The 20,417-nt window shown below is 38.7% G+C and overlaps 2 protein-coding genes across 4 annotated transcripts; both read right to left on the reverse strand.

The window, feature by feature from the left end:
• Positions 1 to 922: 922 nt before the first annotated feature.
• On the reverse strand, positions 923 to 12,537 carry ubxn7 (UBX domain protein 7). The gene is made up of 11 exons (XM_029452751.1): positions 12,409 to 12,537; positions 10,299 to 10,452; positions 9,971 to 10,035; positions 9,786 to 9,851; positions 9,551 to 9,663; positions 7,841 to 7,987; positions 7,347 to 7,437; positions 5,946 to 6,076; positions 5,142 to 5,646; positions 4,960 to 5,039; positions 923 to 3,584 (listed from the first exon to the last, which is right to left on the reverse strand). The coding sequence occupies exons 1-11, from the start codon at positions 12,512 to 12,514 to the stop codon at positions 3,423 to 3,425; spliced, it is 1,620 nt and encodes a 539-aa protein (XP_029308611.1). The 5' UTR covers positions 12,515 to 12,537; the 3' UTR covers positions 923 to 3,422.
• A 433-nt stretch (positions 12,538 to 12,970) lies between these two features.
• Positions 12,971 to 19,815, reverse strand: ppp1r7 (protein phosphatase 1, regulatory (inhibitor) subunit 7). 3 transcript variants are annotated; one of them, XM_029452769.1, is made up of 11 exons: positions 19,685 to 19,815; positions 18,858 to 18,953; positions 17,981 to 18,036; positions 17,602 to 17,667; positions 17,236 to 17,366; positions 16,930 to 17,092; positions 16,670 to 16,786; positions 16,465 to 16,569; positions 16,236 to 16,322; positions 16,105 to 16,160; positions 14,982 to 15,113 (listed from the first exon to the last, which is right to left on the reverse strand). In XM_029452769.1, the coding sequence occupies exons 1-10, from the start codon at positions 19,722 to 19,724 to the stop codon at positions 16,113 to 16,115; spliced, it is 909 nt and encodes a 302-aa protein (XP_029308629.1). In that variant the 5' UTR covers positions 19,725 to 19,815; the 3' UTR covers positions 14,982 to 15,113; positions 16,105 to 16,112. The 3 variants fall into 3 exon arrangements, with proteins under 3 accessions (XP_029308628.1, XP_029308630.1, XP_029308629.1); XM_029452768.1 differs by lacking the exon at positions 16,105 to 16,160 and having other exon boundaries at positions 12,971 to 15,113; XM_029452770.1 differs by lacking the exons at positions 16,105 to 16,160; positions 19,685 to 19,815 and adding an exon at positions 19,503 to 19,616 and having other exon boundaries at positions 12,971 to 15,113.
• Positions 19,816 to 20,417: the final 602 nt, after the last annotated feature.

The raw sequence follows: 20,417 nt of genomic DNA on the forward strand, positions 1-20,417 counted from the left end.
TGCTTTTTTAGCTTGCTGTTATTTTTCCAGCTGGGTTTTGAAATGTTTTTATAACCTCTTATAAGAACTCAAAATCATCAAAACAACCTCACATGTAAACTATCCAAAGCAAAGTAGATCGGTCACTGATTCAAAGATGACATTTTGAGCTGTGATTTTGTAAATTCCAGAAGCCATAGTACAAAGAAAGCCTAGATATCTTTGTTGTTCTGTATTTGAAGCAGCAGATCAAGGCAAATATGGTGTTTCTGTGGGGTTTTTTAAGTTAAGGGGGAACGGGTTCAGTACTTTATTTAGTACCGTCCTTTGCCAACATTTCCCCTCACCCTCCTTTTGTCCATTACACACAAAAAACTCCTTTCACATATTCCAGTACAGTGATTTTCAACCACTGAGAGATCGTCGGGTGTGCCGTGGGAAATTGTCCAACTTTTTAAAATCTGGTTTAAACTTTTGTTTTGTTTTTCATCAATCCATTGTCTCCGACAGCACCCCCCCCCCCCCCTCGCACCGGAGCTCAGACAGCATACATATATATGATATACATATGCATGCAAATTCAAGTGTTTTCTTTTTTTCTTGCCTTGCGCATTCGCATTCACATTCCCTCCTCCCGCACACACATACAGAGCGGAGGTAAGGAGAGTAGTGAACTACGGGATTTTGCACAGATATGAACACAGGTGTGCCTTGATATGTTGGCTTGGCCTTTGTGTGCCTTGGCCACAGAAAGGTTGAAAACCACTGCTCCAGTATCCACACAGCGAGGAGAGTGTCCTCATCTGGTAGCACAGCTGCAAGCCCTTTTGTTTCACCTCTGACCTTTGCGCTGTACAGACACTGTTATCAGTTAACATTATCAGTTGGAGCCCTCACTCAAAAGGGGAAAATAATTTTAAGATTCTAACAAATGACTGATTTCTTTTTTTTTTTTTTTTTTCTCAAAGGCTTGACACTAAACGTTATCTACAGTAGGAATCAGAGACAAACTGTTACAAAAGATCATTTGTTTCTAAATACAATCGATTACATCTTCCTATTTTTATCATTGTAGGATTTTAAATATTTATCCAGTAATTTAATCATTGACGTCAGTGATAACAGTTAAAGCGCCCTTGTATTCATCACATTCTTATGTAATGTAATGTGTATTTGAATAGCTGTTGAGTCAAACTGCAAACAAACTCCCTCACACTGTCTAACTTGCAAAAATACACTTATTTGCGGCGTTTCGGTGCTGGACCTCCGTCAGGCAAAAGGGTTGTGACAATGAGCCATCTTAAATAGGGAGTGGCTGCAAGTCTGCATCCAATCACACATTACATCCCCCACGTGCAATAGGAAGGCATAGATACCAAACATCAATTTACTGTATGACAATCAGCAATACCATATATGGAGCTAGAAAAATAAAACAATCTGTATAATAACAATCGTAATCAAAATGCTAACATTAAATGGGTAGATTCCTATAAAAAGATGAAGCTCAATTTAATGTATAGCTTTTGGAGCTTTAAGCACGGTCCATCACTGAAATGACGCAAATAAATGTATTTTTTGCAAGTTAGACAGTGTGTGAGTATGTTTGGATCTTTTGATCCGCTCCCCCTTCTCCTACGCACCTGTCTCAGGAAAGAGATGTGTGAAGTTTTCTTCTGATGTGACAGTTTAACAGTTTGTTCTGATATTAGTAAACTGACTTGGCAGCACACATCACCTCCATTTGTGCTTAGTAAAAAAAAAAACTTTTAAATATAGAAAAGTTGAGTAGAAAAGGAAAACAGCTGCTCTCCAAGACCAATTGCGACAACTTAGTTTTTTTTTTTGTTAACAAAGATTTTGGTTTCGTCAAACATCCCAACTGCAAATACTGTATTAATTGCTTACTTAATAAAACATAAGTAAAGCTCATTTAAAGTTTAAAACCTTCATTATTTACACTGGCTTGTAGTATTCATTTGTTTCACCTTATTTAATGAAGAATTGTTGCCATTACAAAAGGCACATTACTGCCACCAACTGTCCATATTCCAGCTTATTAAAGCCCACATGGTATTTTATCCATGAGCTCACGACCTCATGACTCCAGATCCTGTCACAAATGTTGAGGCATCAGTTTAAAACAGTTTGAGTTTCACTCAACCTTTTACAGCGGTAGGTTTCATTTCAAGCAATCTGACATGAAACCCTAGCTAGAAAAAAAAAAAAAAAAAAAAGTTAAATGTGCCTTACTAAGATAATTTGATTAACTAAAGTCAGCAGGGGCTCAGGGTTAGCTAGGTGCATCCTGAAATACAGTTTTAAAAACACAATGCAGAGTAATACACATTTGATTTTTAAGTTGTGGAAGTTGATTCTCAAGAGTTGCTGCTTTTCTCTTTTCATAATTTTTCTATATTTGTTTTCGGTTTGGGTCGTTACCGATGACATTTGACATTCTGCCTGTGAAGTTCATTTAAAATGTGACAAAAGACCAAGCAGAATCGCCCTTGGTTTTGGTGGTTATATTTCAACATCAGCATATTTTCTTGGCAGCATATAAAAAAAGAAAGGAAACAATGACTACAGCTAAATATCAGTCTCTCTAAGCCATCTCTGTACAGTGTAGGTCCGACTGATGAGATGTACCACCCTTCATTCATTCCCTTCTGTATCAAAAATTCAAACCAAAAAACAATCTACTAGTCTCTAATTAACCAATAGAAACTGGAGTAAAAATGTGCAGATCAACCCAAATCCTCTGAGATCTACACAAGTGTGTCACAGATGTCCGACACATTTTCTTGACTTGTAATTTCCGGACCTTTTTTCTTAGTGCCTTTCAAATAATTACAATTGTTCAAACAATGACCGTGTGAGAGACCAAATTTGGGTCAAAATAATCTAGAAGGAGCCTCCCTTTACCTGTATCCGGGTACAGAACATAACAAAAAGAGCAAGAAAATAAACTCTGACATTTAACATCCTTTCTGGGAGGTAAAAGTCTTTTTGTACAAGTCTCTGGTGCCTCATCTTCAATCAGTGATCCATTATTTTGACTTGTTGTATTTTTTTAACATGAGCTATCGTATATATATTCTCTCCCGATGTGCCTCAGTGTTTACAACAAAATGAAGCCTGCATCAGAAAAGAATAAATCACATTAAAAAAATGAAAGAGTGCCGGCATCCGTAACCTTACTGGCCAATTGTAGAGCACTACAAAGGGATTAGGCTGTCAGTAGAGACGTCAGTATTCAGACTAGTGGAGTGGCGGGGAAAGTAGTCCATCCACTCAGACTTGTCTTGGCAAAATCGGGGCCTAATTCCAGGAGAACTGAAGTTTATGGGATCAAGGCCAGTGACATTGTCCCAGGTCATTGGTGAAAGGGTGAGGTCTATCAGAGAGATACAGACAAGCAAAAGTGAGTGTGTCTGACAAGGCTAGTTCCTCTCTTGAACAAATACAGTCTCCTGTGGACAAAGTCCCGCCTCCTGCAGCGTGATGTCATAGTCCAAGTGGGCGAGCTTCCTTCTGGGAAAGTTGGTTACGAGTTCGAAGCGTTCATTAGGGTAACCTTTGGACTGGACGTGTCTTACCAAGGCCTTGATGGGAAAGAGATGAGACATTTTAAGTAACAATCAGTATTCATGTGATCATGTGATCATGTGAACTGGGCATACAGACAAATTGCTTACATTCATTTTACTTAAAGTTCCCATGAAACCGAGTGCCATTTGATTTTGAATATTTACGCGTTTCCTGTGAAAACAGTAAGCTAGAGAGAGACTTCTCGCCGATACTGGTATTAACAGTAGCCGATTTTGTCATGCCCCCCTGACAAATATCAGAATGACAGTATCAACTAGCTCAACATGGAGGACATTCTGCGCTCTGTTGTTGGGGACTACTCGCCACCACCAGCACCTACGGCAGCGGGTTTTAACGACGTATCGGACAGGGATGAAATGGAGGAGGAAGTTTTGAAATGAGGCCATACACGTCTGAGCCGATATCCGAAGCAGGCGAAGGACAGACGCAGGTTCATCGCCACGATGGAGCAGATGGATCTTATTGGTAAGCTTCTGATTAAAAGCTTTTTATTGGATGCAAAATTAGTATTCTTACCCGAGTGCAAGATGAGTCAACATTATTTATCACTTTGCAGGAAATTACAAACTCAAAAACACCATATAAAATACGGACTAAACAATTTATTTTCTCATTGTTGGCGTACAGGTGACGACCAGTGCAACATGTGTGATAAACAAAAACTTCTGTTTTGATTTCATGGAAACTTTAAAGCCAGTTTAACATTTTGGGAAATACGCTTATTCCCTTTTTTGTCGAGAGTTAGAGTACAAGTTAGAGTACAAGTTAGATACCAGGTCTGTACAATAAATATGAGCCTGCAGCTGGTTAGCTTAGCTTAGCATTGGAACTGGAAAAAGAGCTAACCTAGCTCTGTCCAAAATTGAAGTACTAATAAAAGCCTCAAAAAGTAATCTTAAAAAAATTAAATAAAAAGTCCACTTATCACAACCACGAAAGCTCACCAATTAACACGTTATGTCTCATTTGCTTAATCTGTACAAAAAACAAAGTTTAAAAATTACAATTTTCCGCTTTGTGGAGAGTTTTGGGACCAGAAGCAGTAACTTCCTGAAGTCTGGCAAGGGGTGCAAGACAAAAATAGTCCAACACATAACACAGTGTTATTCGTTTTACAGATTAAACAAATGCAATACAATGTGTTGATTTGTGAGCTTTTGAGTTGCTTGTAGGAAGATTTCTTTTTAACCTTTTCTTCCAGTCCTAATGCTAAGCTAAGCTAAGCGCCTCTTGGCTCCAGTTACATACTTGGTGCACAGACGTGAGAGTGGCATCAAGCTTCTCATCTGACTCTCTGCAACAAAGCATTGAAGCGTATTTCCAAAAAAAGTATTTCTTTAAAATAAAGTTATTGTTGTGTGTTCTCACCAAAAGTTTTGCTTTAGAAGACAAGGAAATTTGCTCTCTCTGTCCATCCGGGTAACGGAGCATCAACCTGGCTTTGGGACCTTTGTGGGAAAACAAACACATGGTAGTAAACTTGCAGCCACTCCCTCATACATTAACGGGCATCATAAATGTTTGAGGTTTAGAGTGACACGTCGACGTACCATTGTCGTCAGGACAGTCCACGTCACAGGTTTCGGCGGTGCTGCTGTTGGAAGGTCCAGCGCTGTCGGCCGCTGGGGAACAGTGGTTACCTCCAGAATCTGCTTCAGGTTGAGGATGACGAGGACCTGCAGCTGAGGGCTCCAGGTGATTCTTTTTGCTCTCCTCCTTCTTGTGACTGTGGTTGTTTTCTTTGTATGGAGACTTTCTATGCGAAGAAGTAGAACTATCTGGATGTAGACGCTGCTGGGCCGCAGTGGCCGCAGGAAGTGGGGTGTGTTTGTTGGTAAAACTTTTTTCTTCGTGGGGTGCTGACATTTCACTGTCTGAGCAATCAACAGAGATGGGACCCTCGCTGTCAGAGAAAGGCTCTGCATCCGATTCCTCATCGGATCGGGGGGAATCAGGGGGTTCGGGGGCATTTGAGGACTCGTAGTGGGTCTCCTGTAGGGAGGCTCGGATCGCTGCCTCCAGCTGACTGTCTTCACTGGCATCAATCAGACTCTCCTAGAACAGAAAACAGAGTGTGCAGCTGTAGAAAACAAGTCAAAGAGCTGGGTAAAATAACACAAAACTGTGGTAAACATTAACACACTCGCCATGAGTGTGTATTGGTCAATACTGATGACAACGTGACAATCTTTCAGGGTCACTAACGGTGCTTTCAGACAGCGCGCACACTTTGAAAAACTATTATCAGTAATAAGAGATTGATGACCAAGCAGATAGAAGCATTCACTTTTCACACAGTGTAATAAGTGCAGAAAAGAGAATTAGCGGGGACACAGATGAGATGAGAGACCCACCGAGCGAGCTCGTTTGGCAGGGGGTGCGTGACAGGATGGCCCATCGAGCTGCCCGTGCTCTGCCAGGAAGCCAGACGTCTGCTCCAGGAACGACGCCACGTCAAGCTGATTCCACTCCACCATTTTCTGACCTGAAGTGAATGTGTTTTTAACAGTCGATAACATAATCAATTATAGAACATTTAAGCAGCAGAAGCAGATGTGTTCAGCTTCATCGAGTTAAAACTACTTGGCAGATGTAAACAGCGAGGGCGACCCTTCTGCTCACTGTACTGTTTACATAGTTACACGGATGACAAGTTCATTAATCTTCATTATTTATTTAGTGAAAAACCTATTGTTGGTGGGTATTGATCTCATCACTTAATCATACGAGGAACTCTTGCTCAGTCACGCTCCATTATTCGAAGATATTGTATAATGCTGTTGTGTTGTCTCCTAAATAAGGCCGAGTAGTTTAAAGCTTCATTCATTTATTGACATTCAAATTCTAAATAACCATACCAATGCTGTGCAGCTTTTTCTTTTTTGCATGTCTATTCATTGTGTTTAAAACTAGTATTTCTGCACAGTTGCAGATAAAGATTAGGCTACACTAATATTATAAGTATAACACCATTTTGTGGAATTATATTCCAGTGGTGGCTGCGTAGGATTATTTCTGACTCGTGTGATCCAAACATTTCCAATAACTGCAGAGCCTAGTAAAGTGCAAAAGTCTAAATGTATTTAAAAAATATAGATGTAATCATTTCAAAAATTCACAACATGCATTTATCTAACAAAATATTCTGCTTCAAATGTGTTGGCCTTTCAACAACAGTATTTTCCCTGCGATCAAAACACTCCTCTTGTGCCAACTCACTCATCGAATCTGATGAATCACTTTATTCAAATTGAGGATTTTGAAAAACCTCATTAGAAGATTTGAATGTTAAAAAAAATGGCATTCAGTTCAGCCCTACATGGTGTGTGTGTGTGTGTGTGTGTGTGTGTGTGTGTGTGGTGTGTGTGTATGTATGCGTGTATGTATGTATGTATGTATGTATGTATGTATGTATGTATGTATGTATGTATGTATGTATGTATGTATGTATGTATGTATGTATGTATGTATGTATGTATGTATGTATGTGTGTGTGTATGTATGTATGTGTATGTATGTATGTATGTATGTGTGTGTGTGTATGTATGTGTGTATGTATGTATGTATGTATGTGTGTATGTATGTATGTATGCGTGTGTATGTATGTATGCATGTATGCGTGTGTGTATGTATGTATGTATGTATGTATGTATGTATGTATGTATGTATGTATGTATGTATGTATGTATGTATGTATGTATATATGTATGTATGTATGCATGTATGCATGTATGTAACTTCCCACAAACACTCACCTGTGCGGGGATCGAGGATGGAAATATAGGGAAACTTGTTCAGCTTATAGAACTGGATGTATCTTTGTCCCTCTTCACTATCATGATATACCTGTAATGAAAGAAAATACAGACATAAACATAGCACCGCACAAGATACATAAATTGAGTGACATACATGTTAGGATTAGGATAACACGACTTCAGGACAAAGTGGGACTACAAGGATTTTCTACAGTAGAAGAAGTGGGTACGACAACATCATTGTGTACTTAAAAATGTTTGCACTGTTAATGAACTCATTCACGTATCCTTTCTGTTGCTGTACTGTCGACGGTCTCAACTTTTGCATCTCTGACTAAATCTATTTCTTATATGAATAATGGAGTTCAACTCGACCTTCCCATCAAATGAGTTTAGCAGCTGGACCCTTGCAAAGACCTCAACACAAAGTTTGCAGGAATATGAAAGCATTACACAGACTGCGTATGACCCTGGGATGTGAAACTACATACCTGCCAAAATATGAAGTGTTCTCTGATGATGGTCTTCACTGCATCGTTACTCCAAACGTCCCTGTTCAGGCATTGGCAGGCAAAGTCCTGAACATTTTGAATGTTGATCATTAGCCACTTGTTCTCTAGTTGTCCACAGTCTTTTGCCTGTAAGCACAAACAAAGTCTGATTTAGTCAATTAGTGAGCAATGTGAATGTTAAATCGTCAAGTCTGGATGAAGACCGAAGGGCATATGTCCACCCATCCACCGTCTACCGCTTATCCGGGGTTGGGTCGCGGGGGCAGCAGCTCCAGTAAGGAACCCCAATCTTCCCTTCTCCGGGTCACATCCTCCAGCTCCAACTGGGGGATCCCGAGGCGTTCCCAGGCCAGTGAGTCCTGGGTCTTCCCCGGGGTCTCCTCCCAGCTGGACGTGCCTGGAACACCTCCCTATGGATGCGCCCAGGTGGCATCCTTACTAGATGCCCGAACCACCTCAACTGGTCCTTTCAACGTAAAGGAGCAGCGGCTCTACTCCGAGTCGGATGGCTGAGCTTCTCACCCTATCTCTAAGGGAGACGCCAGCCACCCGTCTGAGAAAACCCATTTTGGCCGCTTGTACCCGTGATCTCGTTCTTTCGGTCATGACCCAGCCTTCATGACCAGGTGAGGGTAGGAACGAAGATCGCCCGGTAGATCGAGAGCTCTGCCTTCTGGCTCAGCTCTCTTTTTGTCACAACGGTGCGGTAAAGCGACTGCAGTACCGCCCCCGCTGCTCCGATTCTCCGGCAGATCTCTCGCTCCATCGTCCCCCTCACTCGCGAACAAGACCCTGAGGTACTTGAACTCCTTCACTTGGGGTAAGGGCTCATTCCCTACCCGGAGTAGACAATCCACCGGTTTCCTGCTGAGAGCCATGGTCTCAGATTTTGAAAGGGCATATGTGGTTAAGCTTTATGGAAGAAAAACAACTACATTTACCAAATAATATCTATATCAGTGGTATGTGATCACATGGCTCGGTGAGTACTGAGAGCGCACATTCACCCAGAGAGGGAAAATGCATGCATCACAAATAAAATCCTCAAAAGAGGCTGTCACAAGTAAGGGGCTATAATCAGAGCCACCCACCATTGATGAATGGATAGTGATATAATATGAAATATACATTATGGAAAGTTGTCATTTTCCCTCAAAGTCCAAAAATAGTTTTGGGAAATCAGGATTTGGACCGAGAAGATTAAACCTATATATAAGGTCAGACTTTTTCTGCCTTGATAGAATAAATGAGCGAGAATATAATGTGATTTATATTATTCTATCGCATCAAACAGCTTGCTCTCAACTAACTTTTTCTTTTCTTTTTTAGAATATCTAAACTAATAACTTCCCATATTCAAGTGTAAATAACTCAAGCTAATGTTATAAAAGAAAACCTCTGGAAGAGCCAGGCTGTAAGGTAGTCATCAAATGTCCTGCAAAGGTTTATGTTTTAAGTGTGCACAATGCTATGTGAATCTACTTGCAGTAATACTGATACTATGTACAATGATATGAATGCTTTATTCGGGGGGAAAATACAATCTACAACACCTGCCCTTTCACACATGGTAGACCTGGTTTCCCACCTGTGATCTACACAGTCAATCACCATCTGAAATTTCACTGAAGGTTCACACAGACTGAATAAAGACGTGTGGTGCAAAGTGTCCGGTGAGTGACTCCTCACCGTCTCAAAGCTGCCTTTGTGCATGAGCTCAATGGGAGGACGGAAAAGGTCTGCCAGGGTGCTCAGTTTCTTATCCACTGTACCACCGTTACGCAGCTCCTGTTCCTGCCGAACTAGGAGAAGAAACAATTCAAAGTCATTACAGGAAGTATGACAATGAAAAAGGGTGAGACAGAGAAATCTTATTGGTTATAACTACGCAGGACTATACCACACAAAGGTTGAATTTACTCACTTGTTTCTGTTTGGAAGTCTCGGAACCCATCAAATATAGATCGAGCTGGTCTTCTTCGCTTTGGCACTGCATGTATAACAGACACATCAAAAGTCACATTCAGCCGATGACTGAAACAGCACAGCCAGAAACAACAGTTAAGTTTAACATCTGTATGCATGAAGTCGAATAAAAAAGTCTAATACCTCCAAACAATGGTTCAGGTTCCACCAATATGTCCTGCTTCTGGGGAATGGGTGCTCGTACTTCACTGAGACATAGGGAAATATATAAAGTATTATTCTAAGGAGCAAAACAATCTAGAGCTATATAGTATCAAGTTATAAACACATTCCCAGCAGCAACACCGCAGTGTTTTGAACACTAAATTCTAACAACAACAACAACAACAACTCTAAACAAGGAGTGAAGTTACGACGCACTAAATCAGAGAGTGTATCTTTATCATATATGGCAAAAAAGTCTAAAGACTGTGTATCTGATACAAGTTTGTGAAGAAAACTAGCAGCTTACTCTGAAGGGGGAGCTCTGCTGCTTGAAGCTGCTGAACTGGAGCTGGTGCTGGGCTCCTCTGCAATCCCGCCTCCGTCCAGAAACATGGTCACTGCCATCTCCAGGTTGTTGCTGCATGCTTCCAGCATATGTTGTCCGACACTCTCTGTGGCTCCTAAAAGAGTGATGAAAAACATTACGGTTATAACTGTAATGCTACAGGTGTTCACACTATCCATGTTAGACGAGAAACAATTCATGTATGATGGAAAACTGGATAATCAGTAACATATCGGTTTCATATTGAAACAACCTATATGGACTATATTGAAGCTTGTTTACTAAACATCATTTATACATAAATGCTAACTTTTTTGTTTGATAATTTGCCTTTAAGAGGTCCCACGGCTTCAATTAATGTAACTGTTGTGAGCCTGACCAACACTGGATTTTTAATGAAGACATTTGAGAATTAAAAATAAATCTGATGATATATTGGCCAATATTTATTTTTAATATAAACAAAACTATTTGATACAGATCCTGTAATGTGGTTACTAAAGAACCAAGATGTGTACTATTCAGACACTTAACAGTTGAACAATGTACTTGTCAGTGCTCTCAGGGGGAAACACCTATGTATTAGGGGACACTGTTTCTAAATGACCACAAATGCTGCAATTCCTTGTTACTTATCTGCACATATCTACATCAATGATACATCTGTAAACATTATAAATGCAACGTATATTTATAAAGAAACATTTAAACGTGCCACACAGTAAAACTGATGGCAAGCTACACACAAAACATCGGTAACAGAATACAATTTGATGTCTGCAGCTCTTCTGTTGTAACCAGCCTATATTAAGTTAATCCATTTACAAGTATCAAAGTAATGTATGCATGTTTTTAACCGGTTAACTACATATCACGCATACATACTTTCATTCATTTAACTTTTTAGTGACAGTGCATACTTGCACACAAGTAAAGCAGGTTTGTCACATACCACGTCAATGTGAAATCATATTAAGTATTGTTTCGTGAAAATGACGTCCTTGTCTAGTGTAAATGTACAATTAAGCTTTCCAACAATGGGGTTTTATGACATGCAACAGTGCAACTTCATAAAAGGCAGAGATGCTGTTCACTATCAAAAAGTATTTGCAAGTTGAGTGCAACACTGTAGTGAAATTAATGAAAACCAAAAAACTAAGTTAAAGTTAAGCATTAAAAAATGCATCCGGTCTAAACAAAGGCTATGGTATGCTTTAGGAAATAGTAAGCAGTGATGTAGCTAAAGTATAGGCTACGTGACTTGTAGGCTACACATAGGATGCAAAACACCAGAATTGTACTTAAATGTCTTAGGATCATGAATCGACACAATGAATACAACTATGGAAATACTCTGGATGTGAGAAAACACTAGATCCGAGTGTAACTTTAGTCTTTTCTAAGTGAGCAGCACCGTTTGGCTACGATTAGCTTTCCGTGTGTACTGCGCATGTCCGTTTCACTTTCCAAGTCTAGCAGCAGCAGCCCCCGAACTGAGTCTCCTCTCTTTTCCGATAAATAACTTAACACAGAAACACTGTCCATCGTGTCAAAGCACACATAAACTAATGAGGACATCTGAACGAGTAGTCGGAGACAGACATTGAGCTCATCCGAGTGTGGTTAGCGCCACAGTGAGAGTGAAGAGTAACACAACGTGAAGCCTGGCTGGTGATGAAGAAGGGAAATGTTGTACAGCCGACGTCCATTCCACATTATCAAACAACATGCAGTGGAAGAAGAACAGAACATCAGCTCTAGGATAGCGAGATAGTGTCTGTTTTGAGCACAACAAAGAAAATAAGATATTTTATAAGTGGCTGTGACAGATAATATTCAAAGCGGATGGCTTTATTGTCCTTTTTCGAGTCTTTCGCTTGAGTTTAGCAGATAACTGGCTGTGCTTTTTCCTCTCTGCACAGCATTGACAGCGCAGGGGCCAGGGCAAGACTTAACGTCCGTTTTCTTATCTACGCACTAATTTCGTGGTTTGTTGGACAAGGGAGCTATTCCTGTTGGATAACCAAAACCTACTTAATAGATCAAACGTAATATAAAATGTTATTTTTACCTGTTATAGCTGTGAATTGTTGTATTAACCCATTCACCCCCGGAGCTGAGGTGTTTCCGAGCGCCGCCATCTTACCGCCACAAACAACAACATAAATGTGGCGCATGCGCTAGGACGTCCTTTTCCCCCTGCCTGGCGCGGCGCGAGGCCGAAACGTCACCATAGGATTGTGCTGCATTGTGTGTTATGTAGTTCAGTCAGGGTTGGAGTTAGGAAGTACTTTGATTCGATCCAAATGTTATATATAAACAGTAAGAAATGTGCTCATATAGTTAATTTGCTACTTGAATTTAGTGTCTACATTTTCTGTTAAAATATTGTATTTCTAATTTTTTTACAATATTACATTAACCCTACGTCCTGCTAGCATGTTGAATGTATGATCATATTAAGAGTGGAGTCATGCAAGTTATGTTATCCTTTTTTTAATTATGATTCCTCTATAATCCCTATTGGTCTGCTTATCCTGATATTATTGATACTGAAATCAAGACAAGTTGACTATTCAGTTTCAAAATTGGACTGTATCGGTCATGACAAATATAATACCTCATAGACTTTCTCTTTAAGTAGTGTCATTTTATTATTTGCATAATACATTCATTTTGAAAACAGCATTAACCAAGTCCAGAAGCCGAAGACTCAGTTCTAACAACAATCAAGCAATTTGAATAATTGCTCATTCAGAGACCAATAAAGGTCAAGTTATCTTAATTACTCTGTCTCACACAAATCTGCTGTGTTGCCTGGCATTAACAAGAAAGAAAAAAAAACGATTTTGCTTTACAAAGGGAAGGTGATGATGGCACTGACTTTCTACATGACATGTCCAAACTATATTTACAAATACACAAAGTGACACTTACAATCCCACTGGGCAACTGTTGAGTAATTATAGTTAAGCTGAATATAAAATAACATTACATTCATATCAATAATGTCCTTCAGTTTTTCCGATAGTCTGATATCATAAATATTCCAGTTGAGTTACAATTGGATTTATCGTCATATTTCAATTCCTTTGAATGAGATCAATTTGTCAGCAACAATACAAACCAGGATGTTGTGCTGTCACTTTCTAGCCTACAAACGGAGATGCGATATTAACTGAGGCCGCTTGAATTGTTTGCAGGTGCACTTTAGACCCAGATTAAAGGAATTAGATGATAACGGTCAGTATTTTATATTGCACAGAAAGCACTTAGTTTAGCATTCTCCATATAAACCCAGAAATGCATTGAAATCTGATGCTTCTGTGCCGTCTTCAAATGTGACCTTTTGGGAAATTATTCTCATGTAAAAGATGCGTCACTTTTTAAATGTAACCCAGGAGTAAATCAAGTGCACTCAAGCATTATATACAGGGGACCATAAGAATAGGTCATTCAGTTTTTGTTCAAGGTGTTCATCTTAGTGCTAAATAAGAAATCCTATGGCAAACGTAAATACACCTGATTATCTATTTTTAAACAACAGTGAAGACCAAATGATAATATTGAATGGGTGACTGTAGTGACCTTTGCACAGCTGAACACTTTAAACCACAAAATGTTTTTAAAAACACAATTTATCTTACATTAGTTAACAACACTCCTGCCATTAGTAAGTAAATTCACTTCAAAAACAATCTACAGTTTAAATAAAATGTATGAACGCTCTCTCTCAACAGAGAACCAAAGCTATGATCAGTGATGTATTCAACAATGGGTTGTAAAATATCTGGACAAGGCTTAGACAAGGATGCAGGACATGAAGATTTGCCCTTCATCAGTAATAATACCGGTTTATTAAAATGATTAATCAGTTTCAGGAAGATGTAAGCAGGAGCCACTTTACTGAACGGTCTTGAATCAGCAGGTGTCGCTGTGGCATATTAGGCTTCTTCATTTGATATATTTCTGTTGCTGTAAAGTTGTGTTACTAGTCCAGGACAGCTGTGAAGCGTGTGGAAACCAAATGACAAGATAAACTGTATTCTGAAAATGTAAATATGTAAATGATATTGTATTATGGACTTTCCCTTTAATGTTAATGTTTACTTCCTCTTAGCCTACTGTGTACCTTAAACTTGCAACAAAATCCCTTAAAATAGTAAGAAAGCCAGCCTTTCCTCTCAAATCACAGCAGTGCAACTTTAACAACGTGATAAATAAAACTGAGATCTTATTTTCCTGATGGGCACTGAATGATCGAGGAAATATGCATCTCACATGCAAAACAATAAAAGAAAAAGTGCAGAGGAAAAGTTATGAAATGAGCGTAGGGTGCTTTTTAAAAATACTTTTCACAGTTCATATCCAGCTTAATAAATAATTGAGCTTCCACACAATAGCATAGATCAAAGGTGTGAGTGAGTGCATACATGTATGTTGAGTGAGCGTGAATGTTGGAATGTGTATTTGTGTCCGGAGTGACTATTTGATTCAGTGAGGCCAGTGTGTTTCAAAATGAAGTTTGTTTTGTAGGTCGGGCAGGCAGGGTGGTGAGGGGAGAACACTGAAGTTAGCAGGTGACTTTTACACTGCAGCTTAGAAGCGGATGAAGGTAGCGTCGATCTGGCGTACACTGGGCAGCGCCAGCATGATCTTTCGCCGGTACTGTGGATCCTTCTGTAGAGGGTTTCTTTCGAGGTAGACCGTCTCCAGAGACTTGGCATTCTTCAACTCATCCAGATCTGACCAGTTATCTATCTGATTATCATTCATCTGAGGGATTCAAAGAGAATATAACCAATAAGAGGACAGATTTCGTTTTTTCTTGCAAAGATGGATCAAACACTAACTCTTGCAACATACATGGAGGTTGTGGAGACGAGCATTAATAGGACTTTAATAAATTACTTAGGTTTTATAACCCACTATTCCATAGTTGTAAGTGAAGATAAGTGTTTATTGATGTATTTGTTAACAACTCTAACTGCTCTTGTGGACAACAATAACTCGATGCTGGTGTGTAAACAGATCATTTACCGCCATTGTACAACACAGGGTTGTAAGACGAAATGTAGTCATATGCTTGATAAGTAAAACAATGACTATATAATAAATAATGAATGACAATTTAGTAAAATACAGCTATAAATATATAAAATATATATAGAAGTTAGAATTATTGACAAAATACTTACTTTACAACTACATTATAGTGTGTTATAAATCATTTATTAAATGTTAATGTCCTGCTTCTAAATGCAAAATAGAGGGACTGAAAGTAAGTTTCCTGTTGAATTAGTAAATCAACTACACAATGGAGTTTTTGAAGAGGGAAATCAAACTGGGTTATTTTATTGTAAAGTACACTTGGTTTTACCCATGCCTCTCTCGTAGTAGTACAAGCTCTCAATGGCCGTCACCAGAAATAGCCGTTCTTCATCTAATCATGTACTATTACATACTTTTAAAATCTCCTTTAATAAATCTAAAATGTAATTGTTTTCACCATCTATGCATCAATTTCAAATAAAATTAGTTGATATATTTTAACATTCTATTCATGTTTTTTTAGACACCACTTAGATATCAATTAATCAGATGCATTTTACATGTCATAGCAGGACAACACAGGTGTAATTAATAATGCAATGATTGCTGCACTGCACAGGGCTCTGCTATTGCAGTGCTGGCTCTTTGACATGAGACTTTGTTAATGTTACTCGTTTTTATGTAGTTAGTTTATTAGTTTAATTTATTTTATTACCTTTCCGTCTATGTCAAGTCAAAATCTCTGCTGTGAAAAGGTGTGTTGGTAAGACTCTGTAATAATGTTAAAAGATATAATAAAAAAGACAATCATGTTACATTCTACTTAACTTCACAAACTATCCGTACCCAGAACTCCTGCAGGTCTGTCAGATGGCTGATGTTTTCAATTTTCTTTACTCGATTGGCTGCAATGTCCAGGGTCGTGAGCTTTTTCTGTGAAAGAAAAACAAACAAGTGTGTGAGTGTACAGAAGAAACATTTTACTGTATATGTTTACACAGTTAGCGAAATACATCATGGACAGTTTCAGCATTCAGTCCTTTCAGAAACAGGCTGTGAAATGTCTATAACTCACATTGTTTTCCAGGCCCTCAATGACCTCAATGCCATTGTGGCTCAGATAGAGCTCTCTCAGGTTGGTAAGATTCTGTAGACCCTCAATTTTAGTAATCCGGTTACTCTGCAAATTAAAGTACACACAATTATATATTTGCATTACCACACTTGCATTTTACTGTTGGAACCACTCACACAGGTGTTGAAGACAATTTGTGAATTACCTGAATGCTTAAAACAGTCAGGTTGTGTAAACCCTCCAGATTCTGAAGCGTCGCTATTTTATTGGTGCCAAGAAACAAACTTTGCAGAGATGAAAGTGTATCCAGGTTCTCTATGACCTGTGAACACAACACAATGAAAGAGACACACATATACACAACATGATTATTTAAAAAGAAAAAGTGTGTTTCTATATGTGAAGTATCGATTTGCAAAGTTTTAACAACATTTCCCACTCCCCTGTAGACTCTTTATGTCTTACCCGGATGCGATTGGAGCCCAGCTCCAGCATGTCCAGGCCTGTGAGGTGTTCCAAGTTGGCAATGCTGCCAATTTTGTTGTGAAGCAGAAAAAGTTTCTTCAGCAGAGTCATCTGCTCCAAACCCTCCACCTTCCTCAGCATGTTGAAGGACATGTCAAGCTGCCTGTGGATCAGTCAAAGTAAGCTCATCAGAATTAATTGTTCTTGAGATTCACTTTATGATTTGCCATTAATAACGTGACTTTTCCCCCCGTTCTGAATGGAATCTCTATAATATGCGTAAATAATAGTTTTCTTCAGACTTACTCCATCTCTGTGAGGTTCTGCAGGTTCTCCAGTTTGCGAATCTGATTGTCATAGAGATCTAGTTCCCTCAGTGAGCTCAAAGTTTGAAGGTTTTCTATCTTTTTAATGAGATTCTGTCGTAAGGAGAGTGTCTGTACAAAGAGATAGACGGAAAGAAAACAATTAGCAGATACAATCAATAGCTGTGTTTTGTCATAGACCCTAAACTCTTAACATGATTAACAAAGAAAAAAGAAAATGTCGTTGCCACCAAAGTTCTGTCTGGTAAATAAAAATAAAGAGATAACTCCAGATTCTGAGTACCTTGCTGCTAACATTATTTCATCACACACACTGACAGTTGCACTAAATACTGAGGTTACTTACTTTAGCCTTCCGTAGCACCTCCAATCCTTCAATCCTTCCAATACGACAATGAACAAGATCAACATCCTAGAAGAAAAACAGACAGTTTAGGATGACATCCTGTCTATAAGTAAAAGTAGTAGATATCAGAGAAGAACTTTACTTTTTAACATATAACATTGCATTGCAAATATAGAACTTTGTCTCCATTCCCAAGCTCTTGAAATAAAATCTAGCACAACATGTTACCATCCTAAAAGACAACTGAAGTATTTTATAATCATCCAACCAAATGGAGTCATTAGAGAAGGAGCATATTTTACTAAAAAGCCTTAAAACTGAAACTTTTTGACAGAAGCTAAAGCCAAACAGCAGCTGTGTTTTTAGACCATCTTCTTACTTCTTCATCTGGGTCCAAGTTTATGGTGTCCATGTCAACAGGAGACACTTCTTTACCTTTAATGAGAGCAAGAATAAAGCAGATAAACTAATGACCACAGGGTTTTTAAACAGTAAAATCCAAGCACTTTCAAGGTTCCTAAACCAAAAAATGTCCAGACTCTTGAAGCCCTTCTCATCACAAATAAAATGTTGCTATAAACGCAATTGCAAAAAATAAAGTTTACATAATTCCTTTATACCCACAGCAATCAATGTATATTGTCACTTGTTGTGTTAACTTTGATTGTATGTTTTGATCATGATTATTTAATGCTTAGCTAGCTACGGTCCGCTAGGCAATCGGTGTGAGAATCCAAGACACAAAAAACTAATTATGACGACGTAATTGTTTAATTTCAAATATTACATTTTAAGCTACAGGATGCCTAAATTTCCCCCGGGATCAATAAAGTATCTATCTATCTATCTATCTATCTATCTATCTATCTATCTATCTATCTATCTATCTATCTATCATTAAAATAGTTTTGGTTTGCATGGATGATAGTGAAAATGAAATACCAGATTATGTTGAAAATCAAGCATTTTTCAAGGGGTATATTCCAATCAAGCTCACTCCTAAACTTGAAAACATAACCGTTAAAAGTTTCCAAACTTTCTAAGACTTTGTACAAACTCTGTGACCATTGAATCAATGTAGGGTATTTATAAACATGACAAAGACACACAAGGCTGTTGTTTTAAAAGCAGTTGAGAAGACTCATAGTTATGTAATACTGTCAGGAAGATCAACCCACAAGTGTCACACACTTGATCATTCACATTGAAATTACATTACAGCTGAATTATGTGTCCCTGTCGATGTGAGGAGTTACCTGTGGTTGCGGGCTGGTTGGGATCCACGTTGCCATTAATACTCCTCCTCCTGGTCTCATCATCACCAGACTCCTCAGACTCACCCTTTCGGTCCACTACAGTCAACAGACAAAGATAAGAGAAGCTTACTTTCACCATACAGACGCAAAACTCGTGTATCAGTGACGCATTTAGCTGATGGACGTGTAATGTGATGCAAAGACAAGGCCCAGGCTCCACCACTGAGGAGTCAGTGGATGTAATGTGGAGCATCCAGCCTCAAACCATGGCTGTAAACTAGATCATTTTTATGCAACATTGCGAAAACATGGGTGCCAAACCGGGATTACACGAGTACAAAATTAAATAGGTTAGTTACAATTGCTATGGATGTAATCACAGTTGTATTTCCAACCTTTCCAGTTTACAGACTAAATCGCAAGCTAAGGTTAGCTTACTCACATTAGCATACGGGGTAAACACTGCTAACAATGTTAGCTAGCTGGGTAGCTGATTGGACCACAGTAGGCATGTTTACGATCTAACATTGGAAACATGTTGATTAGTTAGATAAGTTAGTTAGATAGTTTCAGAACATTAGACTTGACAATGCAGCTACATACACTAAAATTAGATGTTGACTAGCAGGACAGTGTGAGTAATACCGTTAGCCAACGAGGATTGTTGTTAGCCTGTTAGCTTGCCAGCCAATGATGGTGTGGTTATTAACAAGGAAAACAAATCGCCAGATGTTCTCATATAAAAACAGATATATTTGTCTAAATAAATACCGGTTCACTCAGCTAATACGACCATGGTACGGCTGCATCTTTACATATTTACTCACCTTCCATCTCTTGAAGCTCTCCAACAGACCGGGAAGCCATCTTTCCTGTAAACAGTCCTGACAACCGCTCAGCCAATCCGGTGCAGGCTCGTCCTGCGGTCCGACACCAGAGGGCGCTGCAGCCACACACTAAAAACATGTTGAAGGACACATTGTGCTGTTACTGTGTATTAGCTAAAACAATACCATAATACTAGTGGTGGAAAATCAGGTGGCCTAGGTATCATGGCTACTGAAATGTGAAGCATATTACACTGCTTTACTAAATTTCAGAGGAAAATGTACTTTTGACTCCATTAGAGCTATCTGACACAGCTAAAATGTTATTGTTATTACTATTATTATTATTATTATTATTATTATTATTATTATTATTATTATTATTTCTAATAGTTACGTTGCAGATTAGCATTTACACAGTGGTTGAAGAAGTAACCTATGCAGATATTTTTACTTAAGTTAAAGTAGTAATACCACAGTGTAGATACTCTGTAACTCTGTCTCCCACATAATAAAAACTGTAGCTTTAAGACCTGCACTGTCTGTACTTACTTTGGACTCATAGTAATTGCACATAGACTCATATATTAATTCATATACATATTTATGTATCTACATACTCAATGTATCAAATAAATGTAGAAATGGCATAAAATGGAAATACTCAAGTAAAGTACAAGTACCTCAAAATTGTATTTAAGTACAGTACTTAGCTACTTTCCACCACTGCATT

Source organism: Cottoperca gobio, chromosome 17 (assembly GCF_900634415.1).
Source record: "Cottoperca gobio chromosome 17, fCotGob3.1, whole genome shotgun sequence".
Classification (NCBI taxonomy): domain Eukaryota; kingdom Metazoa; phylum Chordata; class Actinopteri; order Perciformes; family Bovichtidae; genus Cottoperca; species Cottoperca gobio.

Excerpts from the sequence above, each read along its gene's own strand:
- ubxn7 (XM_029452751.1), bottom strand. The coding sequence starts at position 12,514 with ATGCGCCACATTTATGTTGTTGTTTGTGGCGGTAAGATGGCGGCGCTC. Across the intron at positions 10,453-12,408 it reads ACAATTCACAGCTATAACAG|GAGCCACAGAGAGTGTCGGA; the intron begins GTAAAAATAACA and ends TCACTCTTTTAG. Across the intron at positions 6,077-7,346 it reads CATCCTCGATCCCCGCACAG|GTCAGAAAATGGTGGAGTGG; the intron begins GTGAGTGTTTGT and ends CATTCACTTCAG.
- ppp1r7 (XM_029452768.1), bottom strand. The coding sequence starts at position 19,724 with ATGGCTTCCCGGTCTGTTGGAGAGCTTCAAGAGATGGAAG. Across the intron at positions 16,323-16,464 it reads TTGAGGGCCTGGAAAACAAT|AAAAAGCTCACGACCCTGGA; the intron begins GTGAGTTATAGA and ends TTTCTTTCACAG. Across the intron at positions 15,114-16,235 it reads CAGACCTGCAGGAGTTCTGG|ATGAATGATAATCAGATAGA; the intron begins GTACGGATAGTT and ends TGAATCCCTCAG.